Source organism: Electrophorus electricus, chromosome 10 (genome assembly GCF_041902795.1).
Source record: "Electrophorus electricus isolate QZ-2024a chromosome 10, ASM4190279v1, whole genome shotgun sequence".
Classification (NCBI taxonomy): Eukaryota; Metazoa; Chordata; class Actinopteri; order Gymnotiformes; family Gymnotidae; genus Electrophorus; species Electrophorus electricus.
In genome coordinates, this window is record NC_137506.1 from 22,584,021 (window position 1) to 22,595,980 (window position 11,960).

Genomic DNA, 11,960 nt, shown 5'->3' on the forward strand with positions numbered 1-11,960 from the left:
AGTATAGACAGGCCACTCCAGCCAAAGCACCAGGAGGCCAGTACCAAGCAGTAATCATTCAGCACACATGGGATATCAACAAGCACGCTTCATTTTGTGTTTCTTCATTAGAACAAAACAATAAGATCTAAGCCCCTGTCTTATTATTTCCAGAGATGTAAGAGTTATGACCTTTAATCATTAGTGCTGCTTTCTGTCATTACCCATCTTGTTTTCAAAGTCATAAAACTGGTTGGTCATAAAGCTTACATGGGCTATTCACTGTATACAGATGGAGAGTCAGTCACTGTTTCACTGGCCCACAAGAAAAAGTCTTTGGGCCAAAGATAACAACAACAACAACAACAACAACAACAACAACAATAATAATAATAATAATAATTATGTAAAAAATGTAAGACAGTTGAAATGAAGATTGACATGTTCAACTTGAAAAAACAAAAACGACACACATAAACTGCACACACAAAGTGTTTATGAACAGGGAACTAATGGAGATAACACTGGGCAATTCTATAAGATTTTTGTTATTTTTTTATTAAAGTTTTGATTTAAATACTGAATTGAAGAAATATCATGAAGACTCTGGGAACGTGAGCTCCAGAATTTGGGTTATAATAGTTATGATAGTAAGCATGTAGCAGAGTAGACCGGAAGCAAAGGCCTTTGTCAGTTACGCAGACTTGGTGGTGATGTAACAAATGAGTGAATACCATTATGGCACATATTAGGAAGAAGTCTTACCTTGGCTAAATGTGAATTAATCCACTTTGTAAAAGTTCTTTTCTGGACCAACTCTTGTTCATCTGGAAAAGAAGAGAAAATAGTTAATTACAAAAAGAACATAAAGAATAAATGTCTATTTTTGCCAGCTCCTCTGCAAGGTATCCGTGGTTTCTTCTTGTCCAGCAGACATTTGACTCATCAAGCCTTAATTTAATGGATCTGAAGCACAACCAAAATGAGTGACTTTATACATGACTAGTAAAGGAGGCCTGGTCTACCCCATTTATCTGACATTATAATGGAGGGTTGATTTCACAGCACAGTACTGCAGAAATGAAACTCCTAATGTTGCATGGATGAAAGCACTGAGCAAGCAAAATCACCTCGGCATGACAATGCACTTTAATATAGTAAAAAAGAAACATTGTTTCAATCACATGTATAAACAAGGCTCATCACTGAAGACAGGCTGGAACTCAGACCTGATCATCTGCATACATGAAGCTTGTACCAGAATGAAAACACAGCATTTCACACAAAACCAGCAAACCTTCACCCACAGAGCACTGGCACTGAAGCAGCATGGGTTCACACAGCTTACGTTGAACGCACTGGCAGGAGACCCCAGCCTGTGTATCGCATGCACGCCGTTTCCCAATGAGCCCAATGCACGCAACATCCCGTAGCAGAAACGCACGTGCCGTCTCAGCTCCAACACGCCGTGGTCATGTTTTAAAAAACCCAGCATGCGCACTTGATATGCAGCCACGGCTAGTGCACACTTGTAGCAGGGGACTGCGCTGGGTGGGCATCGGGGCGGGAGAGCAGCCGTGTGACACCGAACGGTAGTTACCTCTCTCTGGAAGAGGATCTCAGCTGGCCAGCAGTGGCTAGTGAGGCCTATGACCAAGTGCTGTGTCACTGCATATCTCACTCATGCATCTGCTTCACCTACATACGGCACAGCACACACTACATATAAATCCAGACTGCCGGTCTCGCTCCCACACATGTCCTGGAAAAGGAGTTGCCATTGACCCACTTACCACGCAGATACTGAAAGAATCCAGTCACCAGGTTCAGAGATGTGGTCTTTTTCATGGCTATGTCCTTAAACTGAGCCATTCTACCGCGCTGCGGGTCCCCTCTCTGTCCCAGTAGCGGTTAGCACGCGCGTGCGTGTGTGTCTGAAGATGTCATCCAAAGAGGAAAAGCAGGGAGTTGGAAAAAAAAACCTTTTTTATTCAGGAAGCAAAACAGAGCAGGCAGTGCTGCTTTCCCACTGAAAACACCCCCCTCCCCTCCACTTCTCTCTCTGTTCCTCTTCCACCTGCATGCACCCCTCGGAAAGGCCCCTTTATGAGGCGGGGGTTGGTTCCTGTCGTCGAGGGTGGAGAAGAGCCATGCTAGTGTGGATGTGCACAACCCCCGCTACTCTGCTCTGCCTCCATCTCCATCTGTGGCATCCTACCATCTACAGCACCGATCCTCCAATCAGCACGCAAGGAGCCGTGATGTCACAGGGTGGCCGGTATTATCCTGGTTTATGCAGGGGAGGGGGGAGAGCTCCTGTGCTACACAGCTTATCATATATCAGGCCAGCATAACAAGTGAAGCATGAGTGGTTTTGGACTTTCTTTTCCTCTTATGAGCTTGAGGTCAGTGAGGGTTTGCTGATAGCCAAAAACGCCATACACATGAGAAACAGTGAGGCTCAACCTGGACAAAACAAATCCAAGTCAGCATGTCACTCACTGATATTCACGCAAAACTATCAATGAATGACAAGCTGAGACGAGGCCAAAAACATCCTGTATAATTCGCGCACGCATTATTGGCAGTAACTGAAAGAGGCTTCAAGGAAAAGAGCTGTGATGATCCTGTAGATCTATACAAAGTACCCCGGTCTTGGTTCTGAATCATTTATGACGCAGTACATGGCTCGGGCCACCTGCTGCATTGCTGTCAGTGCTCATCCTGAGAGCATTATGGAGGCTGCGCTTCTGGTCTCTGTGCTAACGAAACTACTCAGCATCACCTTCACTCCTTGTCTTCCCCTGACAGTCTCCTAATGCCAGTGAAATCTTAGCCCACTTTGGCCATGTGCTATGATGCCAACAGGGACACACCCAGAATTAATTGTGGCTTGAACTTGAAAGCATGCATTGCTTTTAAAAGTATGGTTAATTGAATTGTGCTTAATTTAATCTCATGTTCTGTGTCTGGGTTCTGTGGTAATGGCGTTCTCCTACGCAAACCTACTTAGCTGAAAAAGTCCATTCCTTGCCACCGTTGCTGCATGCTTTACGTATTTATTTCTCAATCCGCCTTTTGTTCTCTGATCTAATGCCGAACACTAGCAGGAAAGCACTTTATTTTATACAAGCTAAGGCCATTCTTTGCTGTTACATATTTATCGTGATAAAGAATAAATGCACATTTTTTACCTTAAAGATTCTTATACTTTAAACTACAGATATCAGAACAGTGTGGGCCTGATGGCATAGCATAGTATAACAGCTGTACTAGGGGATATATATCACCTGCTATTTGGGAACATGTTCAATAATAGCTATTATGTGTCCAGCAGTAATGCAGATATTCACATGAGCAGAGTCATTCAAACACACTGTATAACCCAAGCAACGTAGCTTGGCAGTGCGTCTCCTTCATCACGTTCCATCCTGACTAATCAGAAAATTCAAACCTGTGGGGAAACCTGCAACTCCAGGCAGATTTGATGGCTTATCAGAAATAAACATATGTCAATCAGAAATAAGCATCCTTCTCTTGGACTGCTGTAAAGCAAGAGGGAGAAAAGCTAGGAGCAATTTGTCCAGAAATATTCAATATTCACTAAGGCATAGAACACTGCTCAAAGGGGGAAAATAACACAAACCAAATGCACAAAAGCAGAATGAGATGTGTCACACCCTACTGAATGCTTATGTGAGAGTTTTTAAGTTGCACACTGGCTGTCTGGCCATGAAACTGGACCAAGCAGAGAAAGACAAGTCCATTTGCTCATGGGGAAGATCATACTTTACAGTAAAACAGATCAAAGGAATTCTCACTGAAATATGCCAATTTTAAAATGAATAATAATAATAATAATATGTTTGATTTATATAGCACCTTTCTCAAACTCAAGGTCACTTTACAATAACAATACAGATGGAGAGAAACAGAACAAAAAAAACCACATTAACACTAATTAATAACTATTAGAAAAAAGGTGATGAAAGATGTTGAGAAAATAGGTATGTTTTAAGTGAAGTGAAAATCAGAAACGAAGAAATTGAAGAGCAGAGACGTAGAGATTGATCTGCTTCCTGCAGAGGCAAATCTACACTTGGGGATGGAGAGGAGACCTGCATCAGGAGACCGAAGTGTACGAGTGGGGCAGAATGAGTGTAGGTAGGGAGGTGCAAGACTGTGCAGAGCTTACATACTTGTATGTAAGCAGCTTTGTATGTAAGCAGAAGGAGTTTATACTGAATGCATTCAGGGACAGGCAGCCAGCATAACTGATATAAAATAGGGGTGATGTGGGCTGATTTTCTAACATTCTAACAGAATTCTCGTGGCTGAATTTTGAACATATTGAAGTGAGTGGATTGTTTTGTTTTGGATGCCATTGAAGAGAGAGTTGCAGTAATCAAGCTGGGAGGTGAAGTTAATTATGATCAATGACTAAGTGTATAAAGTGACTTTAATTACACATTCATCAAATGACTCCCACTTACATGCACAGCAATAGTGATGAGCCACAGAACCATGTGTTTAATGAAATGATGTGATCCTAATATTTTGCATTTCATAGGAGTCCACCCGGCACTTAATATAAACTAGTGACAGGTAATATGCTTGGCAGCAGGTCAGATGCAGTATGCTGACTGCAGTATGCATTATGCAGCTCGTATTAAAGGCTGCACAGAGCTCTCGGCCATCCACCAGGGGATCTTGTAAAGGCCCTCAGACCTCCACCTGGCTACCCCAGGTCTCCTTGCTGCTGCAGGCCCTGACCTTCACACAGACAACTGCACTAACGGACCCGCCTCTGACATACACAAGATCCTGCTGTTCTGGATGTTTGTCTGTCCTTAGCTAAGTACATAGGTACAAGCATATTCCTACAGACATGTCCCATAGCACTTTCAACATTTTTTAAGGTTTGCCATTAAGAAGCATCTAGCAGTTTAGCTCCTAAATAAACACAGCTTGTAGAAACATTGCCATCTAGTGTTTGATAGAAATGACAAACGCTGTCTCACAGCGTCATGTAAAGTGTATAATATGCCACATGCTTAAAGTTACAGTCAAACTAGTCAGTAGTTAGTATTCATCTAGCAAGCATAATTCAAAGACTATCACAGTTCAAGTAGTATAATATATTTTCAGGTAAGCAATCAAACACCAAGCACAGATAGTGTATAGTGTATTGGGGTCAGTGCAATAATTACCCACTAAAGCATTCACAACAGGCATTAGTCAGTATCAGACAAAATAGTGTGTGTGATAAATTCTGATGGCTGTGTGTTGGCAGCGTGTTGATGGTCTCTCCGGTCTGAGATAACATCAGCATCAGCTCTTCCTTTACAGTCCCTGGCAGCTACTCCTGACACTGAAAGAAAGCTTCTGTAACTTCTCTCAGCTGTATGACATTACACGTCACTGCATACTCCTCTCCCATCTCACACTATGAACATCTACTCTACGGATACAGAATCACAAAATCGTCATGCCACAGACGTCTAGAACCACTTAAGGCAGCAGAAACTAGGACTACGAATATCATTTCACTGTTCCTAACATCAGAACAACAAAATGGTTGATAGGCAGATGGTGTTTGCCATTTGGTAGATGAATGGCACGCGATTTCAACCACACAGTCTTAACTGGAACATGGCAGTAACCACCTATGTGGAAACCACACAGCAGCTTGAGTCTCGAACCAAGAGCAGCACTAACCACAGCCTATTTCACAGCACTAACATATTTACTTTATTTATGACATATCTACCATGGCAACGGGGATTTTCCTCCCTTTCACACAAGCATTCTCCTTCCTCTTTCCTCCATATAATGCCGAATATTTTTAAGTAAACAAATATCAGTTTCCACTCATGTTGTGCTGAACAAAAAGCAGGAAAACAAATACTTAAAATATTAGAAATGTAGATGCTGAATATTCCTTTCTTCATTTTACATCAAATTTTATTCTAGATGCAACCTTAATTTCGGGCACTAACTGATATCTGCAAACATTACTTCCTTCCTGGTACATATGTATACTCAGTTCCTCCCTACACGTTATTCACAGTTATACTTTGACTACGTGTATTTTGCACCCGCAGGAATCTCCATGGTGATGAGGTCTACACATTAACCCACTGTCTCCATGCTAGCTACTGTACTTCTCTCCTACACCATGCAGAGAGCCCATTAATTACCTAGTACTGCATACATGGAATCAGGGCTCATTAAAACAGGGAACACACTATTCTGTGCAGGACAGTTTGCAGCTCTGGGGATCATTGCCCCAAAGCCCACATTCAAGAGAATCTCCGAGACATTTCTCTGCAGGTTCTTATGTAAGTTTCTACACTGTTTTCAAAGCAAGGGAACTGTAGTCAACTCTTGTGGATTTATGTATATTGCATTTATTGAATACGTTCCTGAGCTCTTGTCGTGCAGCTTCAGAAGAGTTAAAGCATCTCCCGAGGCTGACTAGACAGCCTCACAGCAAATCACTGAAACTAATATGAATATAAACAAATCCATATGTGTTGTTTTTGTGATCACTACTAAAATGTAGAAATGCATTGTGTCTTTCCATAATGCAATATATATTATATGGGTATAATCAGTTGAGGGAATGGTCATGTGTTTGGGGGTATAGTCAGTGGGGTATTGTCATATGTGTTACAACCTGCATGAGATGTGTGTTTTTGCTGTGAAAACTGGCTGGTGAGAGTAACCATATACATCAACACAACAGCACCTGCATGAAAAACTTTCATCTCTCAAAAGAGTAGTCTTTTTTTTGTCTCTCTCTCTCACATACTCTCTCTCTCTTTCTCTCCTTCTCTCTATAAAACTAACTTGGGAAATTAATTCAGACTCTTTATTCAGTATTACAATAGTAACTTAATGCAATGAAGTGGCCACTAACATACAATGCATCATAGCAAGGACTCTGTTTTAACACTGTGGCAAAAGAATCCTTTTGCAAATTTCTCAGAGAGGCTATAATTGCCAGTCATCAAAGGAAGCTTGAGCAACAGAGGTTGGTCAAAGTGTGGCTCTCCTTGGTAACCAAAATGCCTGATGAAAACCTTAAGTATTATACTTCCTTAAAGAAGTGTGAGGAGCCCATTTCACAAAGCCTGAACACTGAACTAAACACAGAAAATGAAAGCAGTGTCTAATGAATGAGCAGCGGGCCTTTTATTAAACATCTTCCTTAAGTTGCAACCAAAATGAGATTTTCTTCGTAAAGCAGACTTATCTGGGACAGTTCACCAAAGCTGTGCTTTGTTGCTTCATCATTATGGCTTGGTTTGATTCACCATGGCTTATAATTAAATCATCCACTAATTTGGCAACGAGGATATGGGTTTCTGACCAGAACTAAAGTAGAGATTCATCATTTCAGAAAAGGAAGAACAAGACTGGTCTCCTCTCAACCTGCCCCAATGGGAAGGTTTCCTGCTGTGAGAAAAACCCTGGCAGGTCCTACAGCAATGCAGCACAGCCAGCAGCATTCTGTCACCTTGCCAGCAGCACTCTAGACACCTTGCTGACAGGAAACAGCCCACTTTATATATATATAAGACAGAGAAAGAAAGCAATTACCACAAACACATTTGCATAATGCTAATTGGCCCATAGATTTCATTGAATATTTACAACATTAACATTTAAGGGTGAAGTGTTTCTTTAAACATTCAGATGACAGCTAGGTCTTAGATCTCTGCAGCAATCTTCCCTGCCTAAACTAAATGAGTCTATGATCACCTTCGTCATTGTAAATTATGCAAAGCACAGAACTAGTAAAAAAGCAACCTCAGTTCTTTAGATACAACCTCAGTTTGCCGTGATTGTGGCCAGACAATATATTAGCAGAATGGCTGAATGAATAGAGAAATATTAGTTTATATTAGAGCAGTAATGAATTTCTTTAAATGTTGCTGAAGCAGCTGTGTTATAACACACAGATATCTATATGAATCTGTATCCTTGGCTGTGGAAATACAAGCATTTGGCAAATTTCAGGCTAGACTGAATCAGCAAAATCTCTACGCTGACCAACCGAGTCAGGGCTGAGTCACAAGAGATAAAACTATATTTTATTGAATTATCAACATGCATATGCACACACACATGCACACACACACACACACACACACACACACACACACACACACACACTCACATATGTATATACCTACATACATACACACCTTCATACATATTCCTGTGCATATATACATATAAAATACATAAAGAAGAAAGTGCTCATTTCTGTCTCAGGCAAGGAACAACTCTTCACATACAAAAGGAAGGACACGTGAAAGTAGAAGTATGGAACCGAATGCATGTCACATGTCATTCTAGGGAGTGTCCAATAAACGCCAAGAAAATGAGTATTGTTTATTTAGAACAGATCCTGAGATTTAATCAAGGACTATAAGAAGGGCTACCACACCTTATAGAAATATGTCCCACTGCCCTTAAGATGAGAGCTCAGGTGATCCACACTTTAAATATCTCACTATACCACTCACTGATAGGCCTAGTTTTTACCCACTGAATCAGAACACATCTACTAGCTAATACGAGAAGCTTGCTTAGGACTTTGTAGTGTGCATTAGTTATAAAAATGATCACGGAGATTCAGGAAGAGCAACCTTGGTTCTGGTTTGACCCACTGATTCAAAATGCTACCGGTTCAGAGAGAGAACGTTTAGACAACATCACTTACCTTGCAGTCTTTGCATCACGTTCATGATGTCCTTGCTGGACCTCCCGAAAGGGCTACGTGAGGCCATGGCCCTTTACTGCAACGGTGGGCTACACCTCTCTGTCGGGTTTGATCTCTCAAGCAGTCAGCAAAGCGGCTGATGCACTACTTTCTTAGAAGGGCATCCCCACTCAACCTTTCTGTGGTTCGCAGGCGCTATCTTGCACTCTCTCTCTCTCTCTCTCTCTCTCTCTCTCCCTCCCTCTCTCTGTGAATCTAAGAAATGGATTTGCTGCCGGAGGGATCCAATAAGAGAGCTGGGTTCTGTTAGGGGCCTGGCTGCTTTATTGTCGAATCACAAGCCTTCTTCCTTTTACTGTCATAGATCAAGAAGAGGGGAGGTAGTCTGCATACAACTTCCAAGGCACAAAACAGAATGGCATAGAATATATATTATTTTAATTATACAGATAATATTACAGTTGACAGCCACTGATTAATCTGAGTGAAATATGTCTTTTGTAAATACATAATGCACATTATGTACAAAATTTACAAATTAAAATATTTAGTACTGGCCTTACAGCCATCATAACTTATAATTTCATCAGTGAAATCTATGTTTTCCACTCTTTGTTTAAAGAATATTTACTGTCCTCGTTACAAACAACAAGAAAGTACTTACATAAGGACACGCAAGTATGACTCGAGGAATTTAATTCCCAGTATACCATTTCATTATTACCAACGCCTGGCTAAATCGGATAGCTTGTTACAATTATAGTTAAGCACAGCTTGATGTAGGAAGAGATGCTTCAAACAAAGCACTGATAACCTAATACAAACCCTAGATAACCTAGCGTTAGGTTAATTCACTATTTTAACATAGCTAACGTTAGGTTAGTTAGCGTTAGGTTAGACAGCCCTAAAGTAGTTGAAATGAACAGACTATAAAACCGTAAACTATACTCTAAGCAACCTAACTTTGCATTTTTGGAGAAACGTCATCAGGCTATTTAATTTCTTTCCGTATTTCGAAAGTAATAACAATCATTATTCTGTCTCAATATTCTTGATGTCTTAAGGTCCGACCCTCGGTCGCCTGCAGGGAGATACCTCTGTTACTTGTGTTGCCTATGGAAACGGCAAATTTGCCGTCTTTACGTACTTTAGCGCCACCTAGCGATGCATAAAAGTAACCTTCGCCTACGTAAATGCATTCAGGTCAGAAAACGTTCTGACCTATCGCAGGTCTAAATTCTATGCGTCAGTAGTAGCACATACTTACATTTTACGTTAGGAAAAAGACTTCCGAAACGCGCCCACACCTTAACAAAGTTACACAACACAATTTTGTCAATTTTCGCATCTAGGTTTGCAAAAGCCAGTTGATAAATGCCTTTTGAAATAGATTTTATGCTTAAATCAAAACATCAAAGTGTTTTATAAGACATATGCCAACATTTGACAAAATTTGGATATAGATCATTAATTTATGCCCTACATATTTTGGGAAAATAATACACTATATGGGATTTTTAAAAAGATTTTGGAGATTGAATTAACCTTAATTAACCTAGAATGTCTATTTAGGTCCAGATGGGCACAAATAAATACTGTAAGTGTTAATTCATAAAAATGAGTGTTAATTCAATAAGAAAGTAAATGTATTTTCTTTCAATGAGTGACAGAAGTTTAAATAAACCCCCTTTTATGGTTTTAAACCCAATAGTGAAAGGTTATCTGCTGGGCCCTCACATTTTCTCATGGACACTTTATAGAACATCAACTGGTATCTCTGTGGTTTCACAGAGAGGAAAACTGTGGTTTTCCTAATGTGCTTCTTTCCAAAGTCCAAGCAACAGGCTGGCATCTCCTCATCTTTCATCCAAATCAAACACTGTTCACTGGTGGTCAAATACTCAACTACAGAGAAGATGTAATTTTCATTACAACATGCACTAGTCACGAAGCCATTGTATTGTGCCCAATAAAACATAGGAAATGATGCAAAAGGAAGCAGGTCTGTTCCTCTGGATTTCTGTCTCTCACAGATAAGACAAGGGTTTGCTAATTTTATAAATAGAGAAGCAGGAAGCATGACAGCAAAGTTTCCGTTTTGAGGGGAAAAATGAGGCCGCCTCCCTGAGAGTGACTGTAGTGTTTCAGGGTGCTCTGGTACGCTTGGATTTGACCACATGTGATTTGCCTTACTGTTCATATGTGCTATGGCTGCAAATGAAAATAATGGCATCTTGGAGATACTAAAAACATTTGATATTGGTAAGACCCTGCGCATGTTTAAGTATCATCTTGAAAAGATTCACTTTTAAATACTAATGGTTACATGAATATCTTCAGTTGTAAATAATATCTACAAATCAAGTTCCTTAGTTCTAACAATGTTCATGTAATGTTTAATGTTCATTTCAAGAGAAACCATTTTTGTTCCACCAGAGGAACTGACCCTGGCCTTCTGCTTATCAATGCTGGTTGGTCTTCTGATTGGAATCCTGATTTTCATCTTCTTAACATGGATGTCTAGACGGAGAGCCTCAGTAAGGATTACCACACATCCGAAAAAACAGGCAAGATCTAGCCGGACAGGCAACACCCGCACTCAGCTGGGCCTCTATAGGAGTAATGGATTCAACCTTAGCAGCGATGGCACAGACAGAACTGCATTAAACCTTCAGAGACAGACTTCTGTCGACCCTAATGAACTGCTGGGCCAGAGCCCCAGCTTCCAAGCATCCACCTTTCGGCCACCGAAGAAAAAGGCCAGCAGTGAGATAACAGATGAGAACCAGGGAGCTCTGCTTCATAACTCCACTAGCACCAGTCCAGCTGCGACAGATCCTTATAACACGAGCCAGTCAGAGTCGTTCTGGTTAGGGAAAGGCACTCTGAGAGGCTTCCTCCCCACACAAACCCCTCCACCTGCCTATGACAGTGTCATTCATGTTTTTCAAACTCACACCTGAGTCTACCAAGATGTGGGCATTTGAGAAGGAAGTTCATATGTGCTTCATGGTTGTGTGTGCATTTGTAGCCGGTGATAAAAGGACTCTTAAGCACGGAGGGCTCTACGTTTACCTTCCTTATCTTCTTACTCCTTACTTGCTGTGCAGATCTTTGTTTAGCAGCATGCTAAGTGAGGAGCATGCAGGACTCGTTACAACTGTATATATTCTATTGTGCATAAATGTAATTTAAACATTTTTTAAAATATATAAACAATAAATTGGTGCAATGCAATCTGTGTACA

General features: G+C 40.8%; 2 protein-coding genes across 14 annotated transcripts in view; one reads left to right on the forward strand and one right to left on the reverse strand.

Annotated features, from left to right (window-relative positions):
- syne1b (spectrin repeat containing, nuclear envelope 1b) overlaps positions 1-8,974 on the reverse strand; it is an 85,097-nt gene extending 76,123 nt beyond the window's left edge. For 7 of the 13 annotated variants that reach the window (XM_027011179.3, XM_081722057.1, XM_081722060.1 and 4 more), the window contains exons 1-2: positions 1,773-2,159; positions 745-806 (exon numbers count right to left, since the gene is read on the reverse strand). In XM_027011179.3, the coding sequence (XP_026866980.2) occupies positions 745-806; positions 1,773-1,851 (141 nt within the window). In that variant the 5' untranslated portion in view covers positions 1,852-2,159. Of the gene's footprint in view, positions 1-744; positions 807-1,772; positions 2,165-8,713 lie in introns of those variants that run through there. The other 6 variants (XM_081722059.1, XM_081722062.1, XM_081722061.1 and 3 more) reach the window with 4 other exon arrangements.
- Positions 8,975-10,838: 1,864 nt separating this feature from the next.
- On the forward strand, positions 10,839-11,950 carry myct1b (myc target 1b). The gene is made up of 2 exons (XM_027011245.3): positions 10,839-10,975; positions 11,150-11,950. Exons 1-2 carry the CDS (start codon positions 10,921-10,923, stop codon positions 11,674-11,676), a joined length of 582 nt encoding a protein of 193 aa, XP_026867046.1. The 5' UTR covers positions 10,839-10,920; the 3' UTR covers positions 11,677-11,950.
- Positions 11,951-11,960: the final 10 nt, after the last annotated feature.

Excerpts from the sequence above, each read along its gene's own strand:
- myct1b (XM_027011245.3), top strand. The coding sequence starts at position 10,921 with ATGGCTGCAAATGAAAATAATGGCATCTTGGAGATACTAAAAACATTT. Across the intron at positions 10,976-11,149 it reads ACTAAAAACATTTGATATTG|AGGAACTGACCCTGGCCTTC; the intron begins GTAAGACCCTGC and ends TTGTTCCACCAG.